Genomic DNA, 27,579 nt, shown 5'->3' with positions numbered 1-27,579 from the left:
CTTCCCTGACACTACTCACAGCACCACTAAGAGAGGATGGTCGCAGGTCTCAGTCATCTAGAAAGAGAGAAGGTTCTTGATACCCACCAACAGGGTCACCCAGCCCTTCCCACAACAGCACTCAGGCTCTAGATTAGAACTCCTTCATACAAGGAAAACACATTATAAACATCCTCCTTTACTGTGACCATTCTCATACATAAGAAAATTCATGCTAGCATCATGCTTGCTTCAGTAAAAAGTAGGTTCTCACTGAAGAAGTTCAGCAGATATGTACAAACATAAAAATCTTCCAAGGCCTTGGGAAGGTGGTGTAGCACCTTGTAAGTTGCTCAGGCCAGTCCAGATCTATGCAGAAGTTATTCCCATGGGAGGAAGATACATGGGCTAAGGCAAGACCAGCCCATGGGGATAGAGATAAAAAGGAAAGTAGATTATTAGGACAAAGGCAAATTTGAGGCCTCCTCGCTGAATATGGCAGTGTCTTCAGGCTTGTCATCCAGTATTTCTCTGTACTGACGTTTGAAGAAGCCAATCTATGAAGGGAAGTAAATCAGAAGATCTGGGTAAGAGGGTAGGGAAGAAAGTTGGGAGTAAGGAAGAAGCTGAGAGAGAAGGGAACTTAGCTGACTTGTATTTGTGCCAGAACACTTATGTGAACAACAGCTATTGTGTCTTGAGTATTGACTGTGTTCCAAGAACAGTGGTTGTACACATAAAAGCATAGATTCTGTGATCAGGTAGGCCTGGGTACATACCATGGCTTCATTTCTGTCTTGCTTCAACCACTCTGTGATGCAACCATTATTATATTCCAAAAATGCAGCATAAGCCCAGAGAGGTTGAACAGCTAGCTTAACATTAAACAGTAAGACAGAGCCAAAGGTGCATGCAAGCCAGCCTAATTCCATTGTCTGAGTTCTTCCTGATAGACATTCCATCCTGTCTGTGGGAGGGCTTGGGTTGAATGCTGGTGGTGTCAAGTGTGGGGTGAAAACACTCACCTTGTAGAGTGTTGCAGTGATGAGAGCCAGCAGCAGTAGTCCTCCCACAGTGCTGCCCACAATGAGAGGGATAGGACTATAAACCTCATACTCTTCTAGCACAATCTCCATCTGATTTGGAAATCAGAAAGTATCAGGCCTCTAGCTGTCCCAGACTCTACCTAGATTCTCTAACCTTTAACAATCTCCCCTGCTTCCCCAGGCCAAACTCCAAGAGGTGAAATACAGAAGCACTCATGGGTTTAGGGGCAACTGTCCTGCCTAGGGACCTTCACCCTCCCTCCCTCCAGGCTTGTGAGGCCCCGACCCAGCATCACAGATTTAGCGTCAGAAGCCCTCTCACCAACCCGGCTACTGTCTACCACACAGTCACTACCTGGGCTCTCAAAAATGCCTCTTGTCCTGGAAGCTGGGAGTACACAGATCTGTTGAACGTGATTTCAGCCACACTCACGAGCGATACTTTCTTCTGCAATGTCTGCAAGAGAGAGCAGGAGAGCGGGGAACTGCTCTGGGGAGAGCTCAGAGTCAAAGAAATGCCCTAGCTTGATGGAGGACAGGCACAGACATATCGGGCACCACCTGCGTCTGGGGGCGGGACTGTGCTTGCTGGGCCTGCACACCTGGCTGACCCAGCTGAAGCTGAGGTTGCCCTTCAGGGTGAAGTCAAGTTCCTCCTGGATGCCGAAGGAGGGGATGTCACAGCGGAACCTCAGGCAGTCAGCAATGGAGCAGTCCTAGGGACCGAGAAGTAGCATCAGGCCAGAGAGAGATGGGTGAGAAGGCAGAAGACAGGGGAGCAGCCACGTCTGAATTCAGGAGAGTTGTTCAGCAGACATGCATCTGACTGTCACACGCATTCCTGAGTTAAACTCCTCTGATGTGCGGCTGAAAGAGGGAGACAGCCAGAGCCCTGCTCACCAGCACGCTGTTCTTCTGAATGCGGGCCAGGAAGTTGGACTCTGTGGGCACTGTTCTCTCTGAAGAGCACTGAATAGATGGGTTCTAGGAAGACACAGAGAGCAAGCATCTCAGTGGGGTCACCAGAGAGAGATTCGTGAGGGACACAAGAAATCTAGAAAAAGGCATTAGTGAAGGAGTCGCACACGGCCCTTAAGTACCTGGGGGTGGACGATGTTCAGCCCTGTCCACACAGTCACCTGGTTCAGCTCCACAGGCACCAAGAAGTTGATGCTGACAGGCAGGTCCCTCTGTCCCAGGTTGTTCACCTGCACAGAGGGCAGTGAGGGCAAAGACCACACCAAATCCCACACCCCTCCCTAATCTCGAGCTCCTGGGCCACTGCCGCAGCCCATGCTCCTGCACCGCCGTCACTCGCCTGGTATCTGTGCTGGGCCACAGCGCTTCCCTTCTCCTCTGAGGCCGAGAAATTGAGGTACTTGGTGGATTCTTCATGGCTGGGGGGACAAGAGGCATGGGTGGGTCTGAAGTTCTATGGAGGCCTCCCGAGGAGGCTGTGGCTTAGAGCACAGCAGGACAGGTGGTCAGTGGGGTCTTGGGGTACCCTGGAGTGAGGCCTGTGGCTGACCTGGAGTAATGGGAGGATTTGGGGAACAAGGCTGGGCTTTAGCTGGGTGCAAGGTGCTTGCAGAAACTGCCACTGAGGAAACTGCCAAGGTGGGGTTGGGCAGGGGGTGCAGTGAAAGGGACTGAGAGTTATGCCACTGAATCACTGGGGGAGTGGCAGCCAGGGCCTGTCCTCTCCATGCCTCAGTTTACCTTCCAGGCCTTCATGGGCATGGAGGCTGTGGCTAGGCATGTGGGACACGGCACAGGTTTGGGGAGACTCAGGCTAACACTGTTGACAAATGTTTGCTGGTCACTGTGCCTGTCTGGTCTCCCATGGGCCTTCCTTGGGGCCCTTCTCTGCTGTCTCCTTGGCTTTTCTGGACCTGGGGCTTAGAGGTGGGAAAGAACCCACAGTGGGTTCTTCACTGAGTCCCATGTAACGATGCCTCCTCAGGCCCGCCGAGGCCCGTGCCTGGAGACCCAGTGGTCAACCTGGCCCCTCACATGAATGCTGATTCCAGTTCTGCCCCTCTCCCTCGCTCCTTAGGTACCCGTCCGTTGCCTGCACAGTTCAAATTCTCGACTACCATTCCTACTCTGAAGTCGCATCCCTGCTCTGCCAAGGGGCTCCCCCTCAATGCCCCAGTCTCATCCTGGGGGCCCCACTGAGTGCCCCTTCCCATAGAGTCACATCTGCAGAGGACAGCTGAGCCGTAGGGCCACACATGCTTAGACATTGTGTGCTCTACCTGTGAGTGCCCTGCAAAGTGTGCTAACCCCCGTGCAGGCTCCCGCAGACAAGCTCAGAGCATGAAGCTGGCTGGGCTGCTGAGAGAGCCCAGTGTGCAGGTGTGAACGATGGTGTGGAGCTCTGGGCAGCAGGAGGACATCCAAGGAGGTACATGTGTGGAAGCAGTGGGGGATTACATCCAGGCTAAGTCACATGGGCCTATTACATCTCACAAGTGCAGACATCCCACAAGGACAGGGGTTTGTGTCTGGATTTGATTACACGTGATAGAGGCTCAATAAATCTTAGCTCATGTCAAATACGTTTATGGAAACAACCACATCACTGTTCCTGAAACACCACATGCTAGAAGGGTGTCTGCTCAAACATTTGACTTGACTCCTAGTTTCAAACATCTCATCTACCCTGCCTTGGGCAGCATTTTAAGCTTTTCCTTGACACCTCACCTCAAAAGCCGGCAGGTTTTCTCCCTATCCTTCCAAAGGAGACTGGGAAAGGGGGGAGGAAAATGGGGCTCTAAAAGCCCTGCAAGTTGTAAATCTGTTCCTTGCAAAGAAGAACTGCCCCACCCTAAAGCCCAGGCCCAAGCCCAATGCCACAGAACCCTTCAACATTTAGCTGAGGTTTCCCCTGATAGGTGACCCTACCCGCCTCTTAGAAACTTACATAGCCTCAGGCTGCAGGACAACAGAGAGGCCCTTGGTAAGATTTTGCTTTAGATCAGGATAACCTTGCTCCTCAATAAGGCTGTAAAACCTTGAAGACAGAGACATTTCTCACGTGTCTTATGGAATCCAGGACAATCGTGGGGCTCTGGAGAAAGCCTTCTGAGACCTGTAACCTCTATTACATGTACAGTGTAATGTTAACATCACACTATATTGTCGTAGCTCGCCCACTATAGACACTCAAAGATTGACTAATAAGTGGTACTGGCAGTTATCATCTAATGATGGAAATGGTAGTGATGAAACCTAAATATCCCAGATGTTCAGTGGCTGCAGGGCCTGAGACTCTCCCAGGGCCCCATCAGAATGATGGAGAAGAGCCCTTTTCAGGTCTTGGTTTGGCACCTGCTGATCACAGTGTAGACGGCATACTTCACCGGGAGTTCCAGCTGGGAGGTGGTCTTGCTGGTCCTAGGTGTGTTATTCTCACTGGAGAAAGAGGAGGAGCCGTTGCCAAGTGCTCCTGAAGCGGGGGCTGGGCTCGAGGTGGCGTTGCCCCGAGCCTGGCCCTGCTCACCTGGTCCTGCTCACCTGCTCACATTGGCCATCAGAAGCAGGCAGTCTCCCAGCATGGCCTTGGGGGAGACGTCAAAGGTGGCCATGAAGGTGATCTGAGGAAGAGGCAGGCACAGGGGTTGGGCGCGGAGAGGTCACCGAGCAGTGAGACTGGGTAGGGGCAGCCAAGTAGGAGATAAAGCTGACCTGAGCACCCTCGCGGAAGATGAGGTGTTTGAAGCTGCAGCGGGTGCTCCAGGTGTCCTGGCTTGCTGCTGGGGCGCTGTCACAGGTCAGGTGCAGGAAGCGTGGATGCAGCTGGCTCTAAGCAAGGGCAGGTGAAAAAAGCCAGGTGAGCATTTGTTAGTGTCCAAAGAGACTCCATAGAGTGGTGACAGTTTCCTGGAATCCACTCGAAGGTTACGTTTTTAAAAAATCCTTACATACTATCTGGTCAAACTTCTTCCTCATGTAGAAATCACAGATTTATCAAGTTTCCCCCCTTTTGATTTGTTGATATTTCTAAAAGGCTTTCTATAGTGAATAGTTTCAAACATACTCAAAAGCAGAGAGGCTAGATAGATCAACCCCCATGTACCCTCCCTCAGCAATAATCACCAACATTTTTTCACTTTTCTTTTTTTAATTAATTAATCAAGTAGTTCGGAAGAGGGGAAGGGAAGGAGAAGGAGAGGGAGAGACACATCGGTTGGCTGCTTCTCATATGCACCCTGACTGGGGACTGAACTCCCAGGCACGTGCCCTGACCAGGAACCAAACCAGCGACCTTTTGCCTTGTAGGATGACACCCACCCCACTGAGCCACACTGGTCAGGGCTCTACTTTCGTTTTATTCAGCTGCTTCCAACTTTCTTTTTTCTGGACAATTTAAAGCACATTTTGAATATCTCGTCATTTTATCCACAAATACGTCGATGTATACCACGAACAGATAAGGCTTTTTTTTTTTTTCCTTAACATAACCACAAGACTCAACAAATCACGCCCAGCAAAATTAACAGTAAGTCCTTAATATCAGCTGATATCCAGGTCATGTTCACTCTTCCTTACTTTGTCTCCTAAACTGCTATTTTACAGCTCATTTTTAAAGTAAATATCCAACAGAGCTCCACTTGTTGCATTTGGGTGATATGTCTAGGAGTACTTTCAATGACGGTGCAGTCACCCCTCATGCAGCTGCATCTTGCCATTTCTGGGAGAGTCCTTCCAATGTTAACCAAAGTATGATCCCTTTGGTAATACTAGCCACAGAGAGACACAAGAGACCAACCAAAAATGCAACGTGTAGACCTAGTTCACATACTGGTTCAAATAAATCATGTGTGAAAGATATTTTGAGTCCATTAAAGAAGTTTTATTATGGTCTAAATACCAATGAATAGTTCATCTCAATGGGTGTGATGTTGGCCTTGTGTCATGTAGGAAGTGGGGACTGTCCAGAGCGATAGGGTGAAATAGGGAGGAGTGACATGATGCCTGGGATTTATCTTAAAATACTTCAGAAATGAGGGGGGAAAGCCAGATGAAATATCTGTAGCAAAATGTCCATAATGGATGAACTGGGTGAACAGCTTTGGAGAGGTTTGTTGATCTATTCTCTACTTTTGGAAATTTTAACATTTTTCATAAAAGCTTTGCTAAAAATCTGTTTTGCTTTGACTGCCATGGTCCTGAATCTGTCTTCTAGAACAAAATCACCAAATGATAGCCCACCACCGATTTTTATAGATGTGGTTTTTTATCGGAACACAGCCACGTGCATTCATTAATACTGTCAATGGCTGCCTTCACTCCACAGCAGCAGAACTGAGTAGACGTGAGAGACACTGTATGGCCCACAAAGCCGAAATATTTACTTTCTAGCCCTTTATAGAGAAAGTATGCCAAGACGTGATCTAGAGGAACCAATACATTTAACAGGACAGTGTTTAAAAATGCTTGAAGGCCAAGATATGTTTCCCTTTAAACAAAGACTATTGATATGATGTGGAATATGAAGAAATTTAAGGCATGGTCCCCTCTCTGTCTACATTAGCGGCCTTCTAGGAACTCATTCCTAATGCTCAGCGTCCTTAAAAATGTGACTCCCAGAGCCGAACACAAGACGAGCTGAGGCAAGCCCCAGACAGCACAGCCATGTGTGTCCAACCGCGATCAGCCCAGACCTCCTGGTTTTTGAGAGGCTGCTAAGCAATGGCAGCCCCAGCCTGAGCTTTGAACCCAGCACAGGAGTCCCTGCTGATCCCCAGGCATAAGCTGCTTCCTCCCCCAGAGGGAATAGTACCTGGCTCCCCGCCGCGCGTCGATAAGAAAGCCCTGGTGGGTAGGAGAAGGTGACTGTGGTTCCATAGGAGTCCTCACCATCATTCCACACTTTCACTTCCACGTTCAGCTCCAGGTGACTCCCCACCACCAGGGTCTTCAAGCTAGTGTTGGGGTAGAGGGCAGGGGATAGTTCTGTGCCTGGGGCCGGAAATGGTCTGGGGTGACACACAGAGGGTGGAGGTAGGAAGACACGGGGGTAGGGTGTCTGCTTTTCTGAGCACAGGATAGAAACGTTAGCGACAGCCACACAGGAGCTCTGGATTCCAGGAGGGGCACTGGGAGACCAGAACAGGTCTATGGAGGTGGAAGCTCACCCTGAGAAACTGAAGGAGATGCCAAGGTCATCCTGGCAGACATGGTCAGCTCCACAGTTCTTCTCAAAGGGGAGCTGAGAGGGAAGGCAAAGCAAGGTTTTCTCCAGGGTCTGGACTCCACACCTCCACTCCCTCCTGAAGACCCCAACACCAGGACTCACAGAGGCCGTGTAGTATCTGGAAGCATCCACAGCCAGCATAGGCTGGAGGTTTCCAAAGGAAGGGATGGGAATGCCCACCAGGGAGAAATTGAGACGCAAGGTGATGGGGGTCACCGAGTCCTCCACACAAGCCTAGAAGTCAGACATTGAAGAGAGCAGGTGGCTACGGAAGGCACCCTCATGATCACTAGCTGTGTCCCATCTCCTCACCTGTAAAGTGGGGTATCAGTGATACCCACCTGCACTTGTTAAACACTCATTGCTGATTCTGTCCTGAGGACCCTCTGCTGTGGTGGTCCTCTGCCTCGACTCCCCTTCCCCCAGCCTCCCACAGGCTCAGTCTATTGAGGGTCTTCTCAGACTTCACTGGCTCCTAGAGGCCTCTGAACACCCCTCCCTCCTCTCCCTGGCTTCTTCTTTCTTCCTAGCATTCATCGCTACCTGACTCTTGTTGTCTAGAAACTCAGTTGTGTTTGCTGTTTCTCCAGCACTCCCTCTGGCCATGGACTGTTTTATCCACTGCTGTGTCCCTGGCACCGTGGACAGAGTCTGTATTCTGTCAATAGAAGAAGCTCAGCCATGGCCCCGCAGCTCTCTGACGCAGCCACGCTCTTCTGAAACCAGCTGTGTCATTCCCGGCAGTTTCGGCCAACCCATCCATATATTCATTCATTCACCTACTAATCTGCTCACTCATCGGGCTAGAGTGTGAAGCCCCTCCCGCACGCAGGTGCCATGCTGGCACTGAGCCAGCGCAAGGACCAGAACACACCTTGCTCTTTCCCTGCCCAGCCCACTGCCAGCCTCCGAACCGCCCCCAGCCCCAGGACTCCGAGGCCCCTCACCGGGAGGAGTAACTTCACATCCTCGCAGTGCCGTCTCAGCCCAAGAACTCTGACACGAGTGAGACTCCGAGTGTTCGTCTCCTTGAAAATGGCACGGGGATTCAGATGGCCAGGGTCAAGGGTCAAGTCAAAGGTCACAGAGCTTTGGAGGTCACCTATAGAGGAAAGTAGGGGATGGGGAGGGCTGAGAGAAACAGGAACTCGCCAGGTGGCCAAAAGGGCAAGGCAGGAGACAGGGGTCCTCAGCTGAAGGACTCGTGGGGTCAGGTTGTCCTGAGTCAGAGAGGCCTCACCCAGCTTGTTGTCGGGACCTCCGTAAACGTGAAGGCAGACATTGGCATCGCCCAGTTCCTGGACAGAGGACGTGTGCTCCCGACACTCGTACACAGGCCTAGCAATCTCTGCAGGTGTTATGTAGATGCTCGTCCACACCCTCAGCACAGGCCTCGTCCTGTGGGCAGAGTGCTGAGCTGAGGACAAGCCCTTGGTCTCAGGAGGGTGACCTGGGATGGGGGCAAGGAGACTGGTGTCCTAGGTGGACCAGGGGACCCTCTGGGGAGTGTCTGGGGAAGGCTGTTCTTACCTGAGCAGCAGGGCGTGCCCCTGGGCTCCCACGGCCAGGTCCACAAGTCCGTCGAGGGTGAGATCTTGACCCCCACTCAGTGCCTGCCCGAAATGCTGGAGTCTAGGGGAGAACTGGGACCCGGCGATCCTCTGGACAGAGAAGGAAAGACAAGCCAGTTTGGGGGTGAGAGAAACAAGTTAGAAATCAGCGGAGAGGGGAATGGGGAAGTAGAAATGTGGGAGACGGGAGGGCTGAGTGGTGAAAAGCTGTCACCAGAAGTTCCTGAAAAAGAGGAGGTGGGGCGTGGCAATGACACTGAGAGAAAACGAAAGATTCCTAAGACACAGATGAAGAAGTGGGGATTGAAAGACTGGCCTGGTGACCTGAATTTCATTGACTCATTCATCTAGTCTCAGGTTCCAATTCTGGCTCCTCCACCTATGAGCCCTGAGACCTTGGACCTGGATTCAACCTTTCTGTGCCTCATTTTCCTCATCTTTCACATGGAGGTAACACTGCCGTAGTTTAGCTGTAAGTAGCAAGTGAATTAACTCATATAGTTCTGAGAACAGCACCTGCAATAGGGTCACTAGTCAATGACTGATGATGATGAGTATTAGTGCTGAAAGGGACCTCAGTCCCACCTTCCTCCTGGCAGACGATGCCTATGCCACACAGCCTTGAAAAGGCAACCTCCAGACCCGAAGTCTGATCCTCCAACTCCGTTCCCAAGGCCCCTCGTTGCTCCCAGTCTCCTTGGAGGACAAGGAAGGATCAAGTTCGAATGGGGAGCGGCTACTCCCAAACACAGGTCCTGTGCTGAGGGACCCTGCCTCACCTGTGGGTCCCTTCTCCTTTATTTCCATAGTTCATGTAAGGAGCAATCCCTTGCAGAGACGTGTCCTATAAATCTTTGGGCACTGTTGGGACTGGCAGGCTTTAAGAGCAGTAATAATAGAATGAAAGAGCAATGTACCAATTACCAAGGGAGTATAGAGAGGAAAAGGGGCGTAGAAACAGCGCAGATGCAGTCAAACGGCCTGGCCCTCAGGAAAACTGATTTCACCAGCAGTCCTCACGTTGATGCGTGGGTTCCTGGGGAACAAGGCAAAACTTTCCCAGTCAAGTGTGCGGTGAGATACGTCTTGGAGTCCAGAAGGAAGACCATGACTGATGTGGATCTGGAAAGGCCTTCTCCTGGAATCAGGCCTTGTAGGTATAACCCTAGAGGTATCAGCAATCAAGGGCCTCTTAGCCCCTGCAGCAAGGGGAAGTTACAGAATTTAGTGTGAACTGAATGGAGTTTCATGGCAACAGGTGGACTCTCACGATCCTCAACAAAGCCTTTCACCCTCTTCTTATAGTTCCCAGTTCTTTCAAACCCCATTCAGTTGTTAAACTGTGGCAACAGGAATTGGGTATAATGTAACACCTATTATGTGCCAGGCCCATATGTATATGTGTGCTATATACGTACTATACATACGCACATGTACTAACTAATTTAATCCCCACAGCAGCAGCCTGACAAGGTTTGTTACTACCACCATTGTACAGAAGAGGAAACTCAGCACAGACACGTGAGTAATGACCAAGATCACACAGCTGGGAAGTGACAGAACTTCAGCGATCTCCTCTGACTCTTTTTCTAACAACTTTTTGAGATACAATTCACATACTGTACAATTTACCCTTTTAATGTTGACAACTCAGGAAGCTCACAGAGTTATACAACCATCAACAAATCAGCTTTAGAGCATTTTCATCACCCAAAAGGCCCTCTTACTCTTTAGCAGTCACCCCTTTGCCCCTCGTTTCCTTCCACCGCCAGCCCCTGACAACCACTAACCTACTTCCTGTCTCTTGGGATTGGCCTAGCCTGCAGATCTATTATAAATGGAATCTTCAATAAGTGGCCTTTTGTTCCTGGCTTCTTTCTCTCAGCTGAATAGTTTCAAGTTTCATTCATATTGTAGCACCTGTCAGTCCTTCATTCCTTTTCCCAGCTGCATAATATTCCATCGTATGGCTATACCGCCTTAGTTGATGGACATTTGGGGAGTTTCCACCTTCGGTTTTTATGCATAATGCTACTATGGACACCTGTGTGTAACTTTTGGTGTGAACATATGTTCTCACTTCTCTTGGGTGGGATTGCTGGGTCATACGGTAACTCCAACGTTTAACCTTTTGAGGACTGTTTTCCAAAGCAGCTGCGCTGTTTCGCGTTCCCACTAGCGGTGTATGAGGGCGCCACCTTCCCGCCTCCCCACCTTGTTATTACCTGTCGTTTTTATTCTAGCCATCCTAGTGGGTGTGAGGGGTGTCTCGTTGTGGTTTTAATTTGCTCAAGACTGACGACCAGTGATGTTCACCATCTTTCCATGTGCACCTCAGTCCTTTGTATATCATCTTTGGAGAAATGTCTACTCAGGTCCTTTGCCTATGATTTAATTGGGGCTTCCTTGACTTTTCCAAGGGAAGCAGCCCTCTCTTCTCAGGGAACCCTGCCCCACTGGGTGAAGGCTGCTGCCTAGATGGGTGTTTGGCAGACTTATTGATGGCAGTGGGGAATGCAGTCGTGTAGCATCCAGGGACATGCAGGGGTGAGTGGACAGGCAGACTCAGCATCCGGACCTAAAATGATTGGCAACAGGGAGCCGCCAAGAGACTGGGCAGTGCGTTAGAAGTCAGGAGACTGGAACCCTCCATCACCATTCCTGATCCACTATAAACCTGGGGCAAGTCAAGTCACTTATCTACTCTAGGCCTCAGATTTTCTCTCTAAAATGGGTTTGCTAATGCCCGGCCAGTGTACCTGGTAAAGCTGCGGGGGGATTAAAAGCCCTGGGTGGAGAACCTACTCAACTATCAAGTATCTGTACAAAGCAGAGGATGTACCAGTCAGTATTTCTATTTCTAGAATCCCACAGATTTTGCTTGCTTGCCGCCAATAAGATATCCAGTAGTGGGCAAAGGAGGCAAGACGTGGTAACAGAGAATCTTCTAGGTGGCAGCGTGGAAGGCTGGCAGAAGCAGGAGAAGGTTGTTGTAGTGACAGGATCTGCAGCGGGGCCTCACCTGGCTGTGTGAAGGGCTGATGCCCAGTTCTGAGGCTCCATGAAACAGGTAGACTGCACCCTGGTTCGCCTGTTCTCCCGGGGCCCCGATGGCCATATCTGTCAGCTTGTCCCCGTTCACGTCTCCCAGCACGGTCAGGGCTGCCCCAAAGCGGCCCCAGGGGTGTCCCTGCTCCCCACAGAGAATGACCTCACACCGCCACCTAGCTCTCTGCAGAACAAAACCAGCGTCAGTTCCCAGCCTGGGCAGCCCCTCCACCCCACACCCAGCCCACGTCTCGTCATCAGCCACTCACCCCCCGGGGCAAGGGGCACACCGACACCTGGCCCCCCCGGGTCGGCTCGTAGTAATGGGGAGCCCCGATGAGGACCAGGTCGGAGCTGCCATCTCTGTCCACATCCACGGAGCAGAGGGAGGCCCCGAAGTAGGAGCCAATCTGCAAGGCAGAGCCTGAAGTCACCTGTCTGCCCCCGGCAGAGGGGCACCCTTTTGGGGCAGGTTCAGCCTCTTCCCAGGCATCAGAAACCTCCCCCTACAAGCCCCAAACTCCTTCATCTCCTCCCTCTCTACCCTTGGAGACCCTGCCACCCGCACGTTCCTGTACACCCAACCTGGGTCCCTGTGACTTCAGCCTTCGGCCTCCATTGCCCGGACGCCTGGGTGAAGATGACAACCTTCCCGGTGTGCTGATGGCGGGGGGCCCCCAGGACCAAGCTCTGAACCCCCTTCCAAAGGGACAGCTCGGTGGCGTAACCTGAGGGGGCCAGGCCTCAGCACAAAAGCCCCCTCTCCTGCCACCCAGGCTCCTGCCCCTCCCAGGCAGCTCACCTCCCACCTGTCCTCACCACCAAAGCCTTTGCTTACCCAGGTAAGAGTCCCTCATGTCCACATTCTCCTGAGACATGTTGATGAAGGTGGGGCTCATGTTTGGGGGGTACAGGAAGGCACCACCCGACCAGCTGAAGCTTCCCACAGCCCCCAGAACTGGCCCATCCTGGGGAGAAACGATTCTGAGCAGGGGGAGCAAGAAGAGACAGCCATTCCAAAGCAGTCCTATTCACCGACTTCACTCATTGTTTGGAATTCTTTTCTTTCTTAGCCAGTGTCGCCAGCAGTCTGTGTCCCTCCCTGCCTTCTAACGTCTCTCAGTCCATCCCCACTGCCCCATCCTAGACAGCTCCATTGCCTCTGACCCACCCTCATGGCAAAGCAAGATGGCTCTGTGTCTCCAGCCCCTTAGGATGGCATTTAGGATCTGTCTCAATCAAACCTGTGGAGTTACTCTCTGTTTCAAAAGACATCAAGCCTTTGGCCTGGACACCTCTCTCTCCTGTCTTTGTGGGACTCGTCTCTTCTCTCTGAAGAATTAGCTCAAGTCCCTCCTTTGCGGAGCATCCTCAGTTTCCTTGGGATGTGATAGACATTTTCTGCTCTGCATATACTGTTTACTTTTCAAACTTTTGACTGTGAATAATTTAGAACATATCCCAAAGTATGATAGAAAGAAATGTATAATGAATCCATAAATATCAGTGATCAATTCATGACCAACCTTGTTTCATTTCTACATCCCTGTCGTTCACCCCCACAATTATTTTGAAGCAAATCCCTCTGGTTATTTGGGACCCATATCTACTGTTGCACAAGGCATGCTATATTGTCATGTCTTTATCTGCATGGTCTAGCACTTTCCACCTATTATGACCATGTCCTCCCATGTGCTCCAGCTATGCTGTCCCATCTGTCTTGTTACTGCAGTGACCTTGTTCCTGCCTCGGGACATTTGCACTTGCTTTTCCCCTGTCTACTTGGAGCAATCCCTCCCCAGATTTTCCCAAGGCTGGCCCTTTCTCATCATTCAGCCTCAGTTACTACTCTTCAGATCTCCTCTGATCACCTCTTTTTACCCTATCCCAACACTTAGCACATCTGAAAGTCTTTTGTTTGCTGTTTGTCATCTCCTCCCACTAGGTCAGTTCTCCATTAGAGAAGGAACCTTGGCTATCATGTTTTCTTCTGTGTTCCCAGCACCTACATACACTCCCTGAATGTCTCACCCCACATAGATGGCAAGCTTGAGGACAGGGCCTGCTTTCTTGTTTACTTCTGGGTCTCAACTACCAATCCAGGGCTTGCCCAGGGTAGTGCAAGGGACCTGTCTATCAAGCACGTTCTCTACCCACCTTTGTGAGTACTGAACTGAAGCCTTCTTGTGACATCTCATACTGGAAAGAGCTACTTGTCCTCAATTGGGTTCCTGTGAGAAAACACGTCACTTAGGCTCCCAGAGGCCATGAGACCACAAGGACTCAGCAGAGAAGGGAGAATGTGGTCTAGGGTTTAGGTCCTGGGGAACAATTTCAGGGGAGCTGTGAATAAGAATGGACCTTCAGGACCACAGGGAACAGTTGGGTTGGGACCTCTTCAATTCCAAGACCTAAGCTTTTTCCTCATTTACCTTCAACTGCAAAGATCTTCTCTCGCAGCTGCTTCTGGATGCTTCCAAGTGCTGCAAAGTTGTCCACCTTGAACACATGGTCTTGCAAGGGTGCTGAGCCAATGGTGTTCAGCTCTTGCTTGGCAGTGGGTTCCTGGAAAGCATCTCCCACCTACGGCAGAGAGGAAGCTGAAGATGAGGAGTCCACCAGCTTTGCTGCCTGGGTGAGGTGCAGGTTGAGTCTGGAGGAGTCATGAGGCAGAGGACGCACCCCAATGGCATAGCGAATGATGCCAGCTTTCTCAGCCTGGGGAATAACGTCACTGTATTCCAGGGGGTCTTTGTATTTCTGTCCATCCGTGATAACAATGAGGATCTTCCTGGCACTTTCACGGGCCCCATTCTTACTATGAAATAGTTCTTTTCTGTCAGGGAAGAAAGGGAGACGACTCTAGTGAGATGGGATTGATTCTGGAAAGGAGTTGCAGCAGTAGAAGCGCATCTGGAGATACTGGGGAGTTGTGGTACCCTCCTACTGTCAGGCATGTTAAGAAATTGATTCAGCCCTTTTTGAAAACCATACTGACAATAATTAGTAAGACCAATACTAAAGATACTCATATTCTTTGTTGCTAAAATTCCATCTGCTATGAAACCTCATTCCCAGGAGGCAGTATGGTTCTAAGTAGGAGTTCTGGAGTCAGGCACACTTTGAGCAAGTTACTTTCTCTCTTTGAGCCTCTGCTTCTCTCCATGCGAGATGAGAATAACAATTGTGCAGTAGCTGGTCTCCCAAGATGGCCCCCAGTGAGCCACCCTTGATTCCCTTACCATACTGAACCTGGCCTTTGACTTGCTCTAATCAGTTGCATGCAATGGAATTGACACCATGCCAGTTATGGGCCTAAGATGCTTTGATAGCTTTTGTACTTTGGGAAGCCCTTGAACCACCATGAAAGAAGTCTAGCTACCCTGTTGGAGACCCCCATGGAGTGACCACATGGTGAGAGAGTCCCAGACAACCCAGCTGCCTGACCAGCTGAGCCCCAGGATCATGAAAATAATAATAAAAGAGTTGTTGTTTAAGCCACTAAATTTGGGAGTTTTTTGTTTGGCAACAATAGATAACTGAGACAAATAGGTATCAGGTGATTCTGAGGGTCAAATAAGCCCAAGCTTTTGCAATAATGAATATAGGTAAAGCATTAATTATACGGTAGTTGTTACAAACTATGAAAAATGTAACTGTATGCTAATGTAGCTCTACAAACTTGGAATTTACACACACACACACCAAATGTAACATCAGAGATGACCTAAATGTCCAACGTCAAGGAAGGTGTTTAGTAAATCATGACCCAGGTTCTTGGAAGGAAGGTACACAGCCATTTCAAAAGAAAACGATAAAAGATGTAGAGACACGCAGAAAAGATTTATATAACATGGAAAAAAGGCAGGATGAAAATAGTTTCGACCCTGAATGTGACTATATAAAATGTGTCTGTATAAAGACAAGGATGGAAATGACACTGCTTTGCAGTGGGATTTATTATTCACTTGTACTTATTCTTATTGCTAAAATACTGTGAGGTATAGTTCCCCCAATATTTCCTTAATGTTATCGCCATTTTGTCTTTTCTGTAAGAAAACGTCTAAAAAACACCCCCCCCCCAAACTCCAGTCGGTGGCAGGGAGGAGCTGAGTCTCGCTGACATGGGCTTGGCTTTGGGGAGCTGGCAGCTGCTGCTCCGGGCGATGGGGAGCAGGCCAACGTTGATGAAAACCACACCATCGACCACCACCAGAGGGAGCTCCAGAGTAGGAAGGGTCAGCGCCACAAGCGAAGTCTAACTCCACGGGACAGAGGCTTTTCTCGTGGCTGTCCAGTCCCAAGGAGCCAGTGTCCAAGGCAGAAGAGCCACTCAGGAGTAAAGAGGGTGCATTTGGCAGGAACATCCCTTGTTCAGCATATCTCCATAGCAGCACCCAGGAGTGTGCAGGGAGTAAAGGGTCCCAGACATTCAGCCCCGGCCTTTCCCGTAAGAACCACGTTTTCTTCAGTTCCGGCCTCACCACCTAAGCCATTTTCTTCATGGGCTTCCTAGCACCCAATGCTGAGCAGGCGCATAATAAGCACCCAGTTAATAAAGAGGGCACGCATGGATGAGTAACAAAGGGATGGAAGGCGAGAGTGGAGAGAAAGGCACAAATAAGACACTTGGCAACAATTTCTGAGTCCCTGCCAGGGAGGTCAAGTCGGGTTACACCATTCTCTGAATAAAACCCCAACCTTTTATCCAGCGCTTTCTGTGCAGAAGCACCTCACACGTGTTAGCTCATTCAATCTTACAACCAAGTTGTGAGTTTATCCTCTTTTGACAATTTACTGAGACAGAGAGTCAGCAGTAACTCCTGGGGTTGCCCAGAAAATAAGTGGGGAGCCAGCATGAGAACACAGATGGACTGAACCACAGCCCGTGAGCTGGCTGCCCTCGGTGGGCTCTGGGTCCAGCCAATTTAAGGCCGAAAGGAAAGACAGGGCAGAGGAGTCCTGTCCTGCTGCACTAAGGGGAATGCAGTGAGCAAGGAGGACAGGAACGCTCCAGGACGGACTCTGCCTGCAGCCCCTACACTGCCCTCCGGTGCCCCCCGCCCGCCCCAGAGCCTCCCTCGGCCTGGAAGAAGGGCTGAGCAGTCCCGGTGTGGGGAAGCGGTGTGGCAGGGATCCCGAGGGCGGCAGGAGGCGGGGCTTACACCACTGTCAGGATGCCGGTGGCTGTAAACGTCAGTCCGCGGAGCTGGACGATGGGATCCACCAGGCTCTGGGGGCTCGAGCTGGTCTGGAACTTGGTGAAGGTGAAGTGGATCTCCAGGAGGTTCGAGTACTGCATCAGTGAGAACTGTGGAGGCCAAGAGGAGGGCCCTGGGCTCAGGAGTCATCATTTCTGTGTTTAATAAGCTTTACATTTTGGAATAATTGTGCATTTACAAACCATGGCCCATGTGTTTTTGAGGCCCAGCAAATACACACTGAAACCCAGAAGAAAAGAGCCCCAAAAGATAGCCAGAAAATCAAAATCAAAATCAAATAATGTTTCTTCCGTAGTTTAAAAAGAATAACTTTGACAACCACAATATTTGTTAAACTTAAATTTTAAAAAATTATAGCACATGAAGTCAATTTGTAGGCTATATTTCCTCATGGGTCACGAATTTGTATAAACATATACCTGAATCACTGGGAAATAAAATAATAAGATGAGGAAGTCATGAGTGACATGGAAAACGTAATAAAGAATCATCAGTTATTTTGCCAAGTTACCTTCAGTCAAATTTCACAGAAAAATTATTTTACCGTTTTTTCAAGGCTTTTAAACAGCAAAAGCATCATGTGGGAAACTACTCAATGCAATAGGAGAGCCTCTAGGGTCAGGGCTCAAATCGGCCCTGTGCTGGGACCATGCCTTGACCCTGGACCCTCACCTCATCATGGCACTGAGCCAACAACCCCCAGCGATGCCATGCCCCCTCTCAGGTTGTCTTCCCCAGAAACAGACCCTTCCCCACCCCACTTCCCAGGCCTGGGGGGACCCAGTCTTCACCAGGGTGTTGGTGCCCTCAAACTGGCCCATCACAGCTCTGACAAAGTCCTTCATCTGCTTAAAATCACTTTGGCCAATGCTGCCAGAGCCATCGATCAGGAAGACTATGTCCATCTCTTGATTTGAACACTCTGCAGAGAGGGAGGGAAAAATCAGAGTTGCATGTGTGAGTCCCAACCATCTCCCGGGACCCAGAAAGCCTTCCCACTCCACAGAGTCAGGGGGTTGTTCTTGCCATAGGGGTCAATTCCCACCCCAGTTTCCCACCCCTCCACAGAGGAAACCCAAATTTGTTGCCCCAGCCTCTTCTCCCCTTGGTGGAGTCCCTGGTGCTCCCCTCTTCCCCAAAGGCCTAAAAAGGGGAAGGAGGAAGTAGAGGAAGGGGGCCCAGTGGGTTCCTCAAGCATTTAGTCAACAAACATTTATTGAAGACACACTCGAAGGATGTAATAGAGCATAGGAGAAGGCAATTTAGCAGAGTGCTTCAGAGTGTGCATTCTGGAGCCAGCATTCCTGGGCTTGGATCAGTTCTACCACTTGCTAGTGGTGAATTCAGGCAAGTTATGTAACTTCACCGGGCTTCAGTTTTCCCTATCTGTAAAATGGGGATAATAATAGTGCCTACCATGTGGGATTATTGCAAGGATAAAAAGCATTAATATGTACTCAAAGTGCTTAAGACAGGGTGTGGGTGCCCCCCGCCCCCATAAGGGGCAGCTGTTAGCACCATCAGCATCACATGCTGGGCATTGTTCTAGGCCCACGGAAGGACATAATTGCAGTGGATGCTGTGTGTGCCTCAAAACCTGATCCCTATTAGGACTGAAGCGCTTATTCCAGCCACAGGGGATTGGCTGTCCATGGCACCCAGCTGAGTCCCTCCTCAGGAACCACCCTAGTCTTAAAGGGAGCTAGCTGCCTTGCCCACAGCTGCAACTCCTGCTCCTGGGGGCAGCCTGCATCCAACCGCACCCTGGGCTCCAAGCTTTAACCTCCAAGCTGAGGCCTCTGGTCTGATGGCTTTGCAATCCACCATCTCCCCGGACCCAGGTCGGCTTTTCTTGAACTCTCACAGGTCATGGGATAGAAGACCATAGCTTTTGTGTGTGTGTGTGTGTGTGTGTGTGTGTGTGTGTGTGCCTGTAGTCCATCCTGATATGGAAAGCCCTGCCGTAAGCACATAAAGGAATAAGACATTTCTGAGTGTTCCCACACTCGTATGGGGCGGGGAGGCTGTCTGCAAGACCCAGTTGTTACCTGCCCCAGGGACCCACATCCTGTGTTCCCCGGGGTCCAGCGCAGAGATGAGGGGTTGAGGAGTGACGCAGAGCTGTGGCAGCTCCTCCCCCAATCCGCCCTCTCAACCAGCTAGTGCTGAGAAGAAAGGTAGATTGCTTCTCTCCCTACTTCCTTGAGGACTAGGAAATCCAGCCACGCACAGTGCAAGCTCAGTGTCTGCAGGTGCCCCCTTCTCGCAGTTATCCTCTCACAGCTGTGCAGCTGGTGTTCCCAGTCACCATTTTCTTGTACCTGTGCCCACTTTTCTAGCTGCATTGTGCACACCCTCTTCCAGCCCAAGCAAGCTCCCTCCCAACGTGACTTCTGTTTCTTGCTCCTTTTATTATACCCACTGGACGGCCAACAGTAGGCACCTAGCTGTAGCTGAGTGCCTTCGGGGAAAGGACCAAGCCAATCGGGTGCAGTCTGCTCAAACTCTGAACTCCTCCACTTCCTGACAGTGGAAACTCCCCCCTCTGACCCTCTTTTCTCATCTGTGCACAGGGATCATCCTGCCCACCACCCCGGACCTGGTGAGCATGCAGCAAGGTCCCCGCACTGCCTGGCACCATTCCTTCCACTTCTAGGCAAGCCTGCCCTCACCTACACCAGGTTTCCAAGTCTGTGTCCCATTTTCATCAGGCACTCCACCTCACGAGCCCCAGAGATATCTCAAAGACATATACCTCCTAGTGTTTAACTGCCACATCCCTCTCCTGGCTACACAGACATCCCAGGCAGGGCACGGTGCCCCCAGAGTCCTGCCTCTGCTTCCACAGTGTGGTCTGGGGCATTTCTGCTGCTGCTTCTCCTTTGGCTAAAAGCCCACCATGCCTGGCATCACCGGCTTCCCTGGTCCAATGCCTTGTGTCGGCCATGTTAGCACCTTGAGTGGTCCCGGCCCTCGCTTGGGGCCTGTTAGCCCCTCTGATGCCACAGAGGAGGCAGTTTATATCTCCTTCCTTGTCCATATTGTCCTCAGCTAGATCAGCCATAATGACTATCACATACTCTATGCAAGGCTGGGGCCTGAGCACTCTGTATACAGTAAATCTTCTAATCCTCATAAGCACCTTGATTACTCAACTCCACCTTACCAATGAGGAAACTAAGGCCCAGGGAATGGCGTCACTTGCCCAAGGACACAGAAGATGAACGTAGGTGGAGAAATGCCTCTGCAGTGTGCCCAGCACCACTCTGTGGAAGATATCAGAGCTGGCCAAACTGCAGCACGCTTCCCACAACCCTGTTATTTGCTGTCCTTAAAAGGGAAAGCGTTTGTTAGGGAACTCCTGGCAGCTCAGCAGGCTGAGGCCACAGGGAAGGCCACCTCAGCAGCGGAGGGGAGGCGGAGACTCAGGCCCCATGCTCTGCTCACTTCTCAGTGCCAGCACGTGTTCTTACAGAATTGCTGCCTCTAAGAGACCTACCTGGCTGGGCAGCAGGAAATCTCTGGATAATCTGCAGCTGGGAGCCCAACAGAAGGCAGGAGCCTTCTATGTATATGTTCTCCCCACAGGCTCTTTGCATGGTTGGGCCGCAGGCCTGGATACAGAGACATGTATAGGCAAGGGGCCCCAAGGACACTACCCCTCTTCTCTCCCTGCCCCAGCCTTCTCTGGCCCCAGCCCCTCTTGAGCCTCCTGTGACCCAGGGAACTCACCAACAGTCTGGAGTGTTTGATCGAGGCTGCTAGTGACAGGCCCAGGGACATGTTCACAGCCTCTAGGGGGGCTGAGAGGGCAGACACGCATGGTCACCCCCACAGGCACATCCTCATTTGGAGGGATCTTGGTCGAAGGCTGAGGAGGGGGAACTTGGGTGTAAGAGAGTTGAGGGCCCCGATTCCTGGGTCAAATCACTTACCATGCAGTGAAATGGGCTGACATAGGCCAGTGACAGCATCACAGTTGTACAAGCGTCCTGTTTGGTTGACTACCACCACCTCCAGGGGGGCTCCCACCACGAGTCTGGAGGCACAACATGACAGATAGTCACAGGAAGGGTGGGAGCACATGGCACTCCAAGGTATGAAAGAGAAGTGAAACTTTGCTTTTGGCATTTGGTACTCGTGAGGCTATTCAAAGATCAGGGCCCAGCCTGGCTGGTGTGGCTCAGTGGATTGAGTGCCGGCCTGCGAACCAAAGTGTCGCCGGTTCAGTTCCCTCAGGCCACATGCCTGGGTTGCGGGTCAGGTCCCCAATTGGGGGTGTGTGAGGGGCAACCACACATTGATGTTTCTCTCTCTCTCTCCCCCTCTCTCTAAATATAAATTTAAAAAATCTAAAAAAGGAAAAGAAAAAATCAGGGCCTGAGTTGAATCCATCAATGTGCAGGGCCACACTGGGCTTTGTGTGTGTGTGTGTGTGCCTACGTGAATATGAATATATGTGTATTTGTGTATGCAAATCATTTGGGTTGCTTTTTTTTTTAATATTCACCCAAAATAAAACTATTCAAAACAAAAATAGCATTTCCCAACTGTGGGTAAGTGCATTTTGTTTCTGGGGTACCATCAATCTTAGACACCCAAGCAATAGATCACCTCAAGTTAAATGAAAAAATTTTCTGAAGTTGTAAGCTTTCAAAACAAATAGATTATTCTGTAATTAACTAGACAAAAATATAATATAAAAAATTTAATTGGACAATTTAATATAATTATATCAGAATCCACATCTATATCTATAGTTACATAAATGCAATGGTTTATTTGCAAGACTCCTTGAGAGATTTCTTTTTATTTTGGAAAAATTTTTGTTACTACCAACAACCTCCCCAACTTAGATGAGAAAATTAGACAAATACTGTTGTATTTTAATTAATTAGCCAAGCAAGGCTTACTTAAATTGGTATTTAAAGTTCCTTCTACAGAGTCATTCCTTTATAGAAAACTGAAACCCCTGTGTGTCTAAGATTGCTGAAGAAAACCTAAACAGATGTAGCAGTTTGGAACCTGCTGGTATAAATGCATGAACAAACATTTAGTCTTAAACTATTATTCTGAATATTTTTCTTTAACCCAACCCATTCTTTACATGTAGGCTCAATCTTTTTAGTATTTGGGCTACAATTCAGGAGAAACCAGGAAAAATGATAACCTTGTAACAATCAGAATGTCATCCAATATACATTATTTACTTTATTATAAATACTGGTGAACGGTGTACAATCAGTAGTTTCATATTCGTTTTTTAAGACAGAGGGTCCGAACAAAAATGGATGGCAATGGAAGTGGGACAGTGGCTATCTTTGGATTTGTTGAGCATTGAGTTTATCAGAAAGGGCTCAGGGGAACTCAGTGGGGATTGGGGGCTGGCTGGAGATGTTCTCCATGTTGGTCTAGGTGATGGTTACCTAGGTACACACATATGCAAAAGTCACTGAGTTGGACCTTTTTTAGATTTCTACTTTTCACTCTATGTGTTATATTTCAAAGCAAACAAAGAAAAAAAAAAACAAAACTCTGGTGTCTGGCACTTGCTTTTATGTCCCCAGCCTGCCAGCTGGGTGAGGAAGGGGGAGGAATGGGCATTTAGTACTCAGTGACTTTTGTCCCTTCTTGGCCAATTGACTCTGCCTGGGCTCTCTGGCATTGCCAGTGCCACCTCTTGTGTGGAGCCTTCCTGGAGATCCCTCCTGGATTTGATCTCTCCCTTCATCTTCTCATTATACAGAGACCCTAAGGTCTGGATTGGAGAACACACTTAGATCTAATAACCAAATGTCCAGATTTTGGTCACTCTTGCATTAAATTGTAACTTCAACTCATGGGTCTGTCTCTGGGCCCTGGGAATGTGTGCTCCTGAGTCAGGGCCAGGTACGAAATTTGCCAGTCCCAATGCAAAATTAAAATGGGAGGTCTCTTGTTCTTGAAAAAAAGTTTCTTCTTTTTTTGTGTGGTCTCCCCCTCTCTACCTGTCCTGGTATTTCCTGTTTGCTATCTAGTTTCACAATCCCTCTGGCCCAGGGATACACACAGGGCCAGCGCAGGTCCTTACAGGACTGAACAAGCTCATGCCAGGGACCGAGATCAGCAGCAGTCACTAGGTGAGGTGGGGAAGCGGGCAGCTGAGAACCCTTCCCCTAGAGGCTGTGGGAGGATGGGCCACCCATGAGCCCCCAGTACATCTCCACTGCCCCATCAATCTTTACTTACAAAACATAAATGTAAAACTGACATTATTAATAATTTCAAGAGGGACACAGCAAAACAGTACTTCAAGTGCAGGGACGCAGGTACAGAGGCAACTGCACTGGTCACATGCCATGAAGGCAGTCCTAGGGGGCAGACTCAAGGCCTAGCCCACAGGGTTATGTCTTTCCCAGAGTTTGTGGCCCTTCCTGGGATTGTAAATAGTAGTGTTGTCAGGGGCCTCGAAAGAAGAGGCTTCTCACCTGTGCTGCCCCTCCCCCAGGACTGCTCCTGGGCGTGCTACAGACAGCCAGACAGCTGCCTGCCTGTAGGATGAGGGTGAGGAGATAAAGGGGAGTGGGTGGGTGGGGCCTACCTAGAGCTGCCGAACTGGGCCACGGTCTGTCCAAAGCCAGCTCCGTCCTCTTGGAAGACTGTGGGCTCTTCCACATCCAAGTTGAATCCATGATAAGAAGCCAGAACTGAGGAATATGGGGAGGTGGGGTGGTAAAGACAGTCAGAGAAGCCCCCTCTTCTGGACCTCTGGCTTCCTGGAATCTTCATGCCACGCTACTCTAGCCATGGTTTCCTCTCTGCCCATCTTTATTTCCCGTTTTCCCTGTTCTGTGGTTCCTGTCTCTCTCCTTCCCTTAAAAAATAATCGAAGCACAGTGCAAAAGACAACAATCCAGAAAAATGTTCCTTCAGGGACAGTTCAAAGGATATCCATAATCTGAAATTAGGTCTGTCACCTGCTGGTGTGCTAGATCAGGGATGTCTTTTAAAGATAAAGGGACTATACAGTTTACTGTCTAAATGGGACCTTCTGAAAGTAAAGGGGGCACCAGTGATAATTTTACCAGGGTGACTGGAACTGCCCCAGGCAAACCAGAGCATATGGTCACTCTATTTAAATACTGTCCTGCTTTGTCTTTTCATTATACAGAGACCCCTAAGGTCCTGATTGGAGAACACACTTAGGATTCTGTGATTAATTATTTGAAGTTACATGTTTCCCACGTCCCTCCCAGAATCTAGTGCAGTGCCTGGCTCTCAGCAGGTGGCTCATTGCTGTTTGTTGACTGACCCAGAGTGGCACAGGCACTGGCACAGCCAGGAATCCAGCCCTTCCTCCTGACCCTTAACTGGTTATAGTCTCTTCCCTGGTAACTAAGCTCGAAAGCCTCGGGGGGAAATCCCCTACCTTTCAAGGGCTTTTTCTTACTCCCTCACTCCCAAGCAATCACCTTCCTCCCAGAACTCTGAGTTCTCTCTGGACTGAGAGATTCTAACCCCAGGATGAGGGAAGCTCTATGGGGGGCCAAGCATGAGGCTGGGCAGTGACAAGGAGGGTCCAGACACCTGAACCTGGGGTTCTGGGAAGAGGCCACATATTTAGGGCTTTGGGATCCTATTATGGCCACAGGCCAGGAAGCCTCACACCCTACGTCTTCCTCTCAAAGAATGGTTCTGCTTTTGAGTCTGAAAGCAGCGCCTATGATCTGACAAGTAGCAAGACACCAAGGGGCTCCTTCTCAAGTGCCTCAGGGCCAGGCAGGTGACATCAGTGAGTCAAGTACATGAGTGTGAGCACCAAAGATGATGGACACTTAGAGGTTTTGGCGCTTCAAAAGGGGACAGCATCGCCGGGCTGCCAGAGCTGCGAAGACCTTCCCGTGTCTCAAGAGAAGCTGAAAATCTGGATTTTTGTGTGAAATCTAATTTTTAAAGAGACACATGACCATAGTCCTGATACAGTTTTCAACTTCCAGAGTATTCTCTCAGTAGCAGTGGGACAGCCAACCTGAAGTCAAGACTTGGGGGAACTGCAAAACCGAGGAGGTGATCTCCAACCTTTTCCCCTCTTTGGTGGGTTCGGTGGCTTCTGTGGCTTCTCCTCCTGGGGTGGATGTGTGAGCCCACACAGTGCTCACACGAGGGCCCCGCAGGAGAGGGAGAGGGATGCCTTGTGGAACATGGAGAGGCAGCCCATCCTCTGGCCACAGACAACCCACCAACCTTGCTTCCCTCACCTTTGCTCAGATCACACCCTTCCCCCGATTCCAAGCCATTCCTCCTCCCACACTGGACTGTGGACACTAGGTAGCCCCCCTGTCTTCAGCTTCTTTTGAGAAGTATATGAGCTGACCACCAACCCCAACCCTGCCTTATCAGATAAAGTGACCCGCCTCCCCAAGGCTTCTCCCAGCACTGAGGGCCCCCACTCACTTGCCAGGAAGAGCATAACTCCAAGGGCCATTACGGAGCAGTGCATTGAAGGAGAAGTGTAGGGCTGAAGGCTGCTCAGTGTCTTGGGGAAGAGTTAAAATAATTACTCAGGTCCTTGAAGTAGGAGGAGGAAGGGCACATTGAGGAAGTGCTTGGTTAAGCACAGAACAGAGGCAGAGGCAAAAAGCCGAAGACACCCTAGGAGAAAATCCCCCGTACTCCCCACCACCACCACCTCCAGAGCTCTGGCTTCATTCTCCAGGGCCTGGCTGTCCCAGGAGACCACCCTCTCCAGCCTTTGAAACCCAGTTGGTACCTAGGGGATAGCTCTCTGGTAGAAGTGGTGAAACAGAAGGCTATAGAAGCCCTACTTCATGGATGTGAGCCTGGAGAGGGGCAGAAATGCCCCTCAGGTAGTGGGGGTGTGGGGGGAGGGGAGGGAGACATAGGTGAGGGTGTTGTTTAAAGAAGCAGAGCCCATTAAGAAGAGAATGAAAAACCGAAATGGTAAATTTAAACAACTGACTTACTAGTGAGCAATAAGTAACAGATACATGCAATAACATGGATGAATCTCAACATTACCATAAAAGAAAGAAGCCAGATATCAGAATGCATAGTGTGAGTCCTTTCATATGAACAGGTGAAACTAACCTATGAAGATACAAATCAGAAGAGTCATTGCCTCTGATGGGGAGGTAGGAAACGTCTAACATTTAAAAAATTTAACATAAAGCACTGAATATTTTAACAATTGTTAAATGAGGGAGGCATAGATAAATGGGTGGTTGCTATTTCTTCTTTGTAATTTTCTCTGTGATTTAAGTATTACACAATTAAGCTTAAGTAAATGTTTTGTAAAAACATGAAAAAACGTTCGATATATAAAAGCTCACGAGTAGACTTAGAAGGTTAAAGTATATGACAAAATCCATAACCATGGCATATTATTTTAAGTATTTTATATATATTATATATATTTTAAGTGTAATATATATATGACAGTTATTTCTAAATTACTTAAAATGTAGATTATATGTCAAGTGTAGACAATATAAAATATTTCACTAAATAAAAATTTTAGCTCAGTTTACTTGAGCTGATACTTAATGGACAGACAAATCAATTAGATTCTGGGAAGGGCATTGATGGTGTCCTTGCAGGGGATAGGGCAAAGACTACAATTGCTGGCTTTGAAGCTGACTCTCCTACTTCCTGCAAAGACTGTTGAGAAAACCACAGTCCCAGAATCCCATGGGAAAAAAGCCCAAGATACCAAACCTAGAGTTAGTATTGATTTAATTGCAATTTCAACCTCTCCCAGATACATAGTCTTAATTAACCAGTCTGGAATTTTCTGCTTAGGCACCAGTACAGCAATCGGCCGCATGCGCCTTCTCCATCCACCCAAAAGGAAGAAGAGACAATCTTCCTCCTTGCCTTCTCTTACACTCAAAAGAAATCCTGGTCTGAAAAGAATTCTTTCTTTTCTTTTGCTAATAACTCCCCTACCCCATCCTTATTCCTATAAAAAAAACTTTCCATTTTGTACATCCCCTCCAAGCACCCTTCTAGTGGCTGGATGGGATGCTGCCTGATTCATGAATCACTTAATAAAGTCAATTAGATCTTCAAATATATTTGGTTGAATTTTGTTCTTTAACACCACCGAGGCCAAGTTGAACAATAGCTTTCCCCTCTTGCGCTAAGAGGTCTATAGCAAACAGCATCCTGTTGTTGGTTCTGTGGATCTATGATCTCTCTGTGTCTAGAACCTCAAAATAATTTTTTGACAATTTGCCTAAGTCCCCGAATTTAAAGTTCTCTTCATTTCCTTCACCTTCATCATACCTCATCTAATAGACACAATTCTGAATGGTATTACATCTCACACATAGTCTTTAATTTTGGACTTCCCTTCACAAGCAAGACTTAAGACTAACTAACATTTTGCTGATTCCAGCAACTGTAAAGATTTTCATCTTTGCTTCAGTTGTATTATCACTTGTCTCAGCAAAAGATTTTTGTCTCCCAGTCATTTTTAAAGAACAATAAGGGCAAATTGCAAAAAGATAAGC

The 27,579-nt window shown here is 49.2% G+C and overlaps 1 protein-coding gene across 1 annotated transcript; it reads right to left on the bottom strand.

Annotated features, from left to right (window-relative positions):
• Window positions 1–158: 158 nt before the first annotated feature.
• Window positions 159–25,582, bottom strand: LOC150009719 (integrin alpha-D-like). Its single transcript, XM_090277685.1, has 30 exons — window positions 25,502–25,582; window positions 23,649–23,754; window positions 21,004–21,107; window positions 20,801–20,871; window positions 20,568–20,682; window positions 17,860–17,990; window positions 17,012–17,157; window positions 14,529–14,682; window positions 14,279–14,429; window positions 14,004–14,077; window positions 12,685–12,814; window positions 12,432–12,574; window positions 12,116–12,256; window positions 11,821–12,030; window positions 8,758–8,888; window positions 8,468–8,625; window positions 8,175–8,329; window positions 7,330–7,461; window positions 7,169–7,242; window positions 6,814–6,955; window positions 4,716–4,832; window positions 4,545–4,624; window positions 4,359–4,442; window positions 2,344–2,422; window positions 2,126–2,233; window positions 1,926–2,009; window positions 1,628–1,741; window positions 1,381–1,482; window positions 1,005–1,115; window positions 159–536 (listed from the first exon to the last, which is right to left on the bottom strand). Exons 1-30 carry the CDS (start codon window positions 25,545–25,547, stop codon window positions 438–440), a joined length of 3,492 nt encoding a protein of 1,163 aa, XP_090133811.1. The 5' UTR covers window positions 25,548–25,582; the 3' UTR covers window positions 159–437.
• Window positions 25,583–27,579: the final 1,997 nt, after the last annotated feature.

The sequence above is a fragment of the Furipterus horrens genome, unplaced genomic scaffold (assembly GCF_987537825.1).
Source record: "Furipterus horrens unplaced genomic scaffold, mFurHor1.1.pri manual_scaffold_5, whole genome shotgun sequence".
Lineage (NCBI taxonomy): Eukaryota > Metazoa > Chordata > Mammalia > Chiroptera > Furipteridae > Furipterus > Furipterus horrens.
Note: the sequence above shows the minus strand (reverse complement) of the source record. Positions and strands in the feature narration are given on the sequence as shown.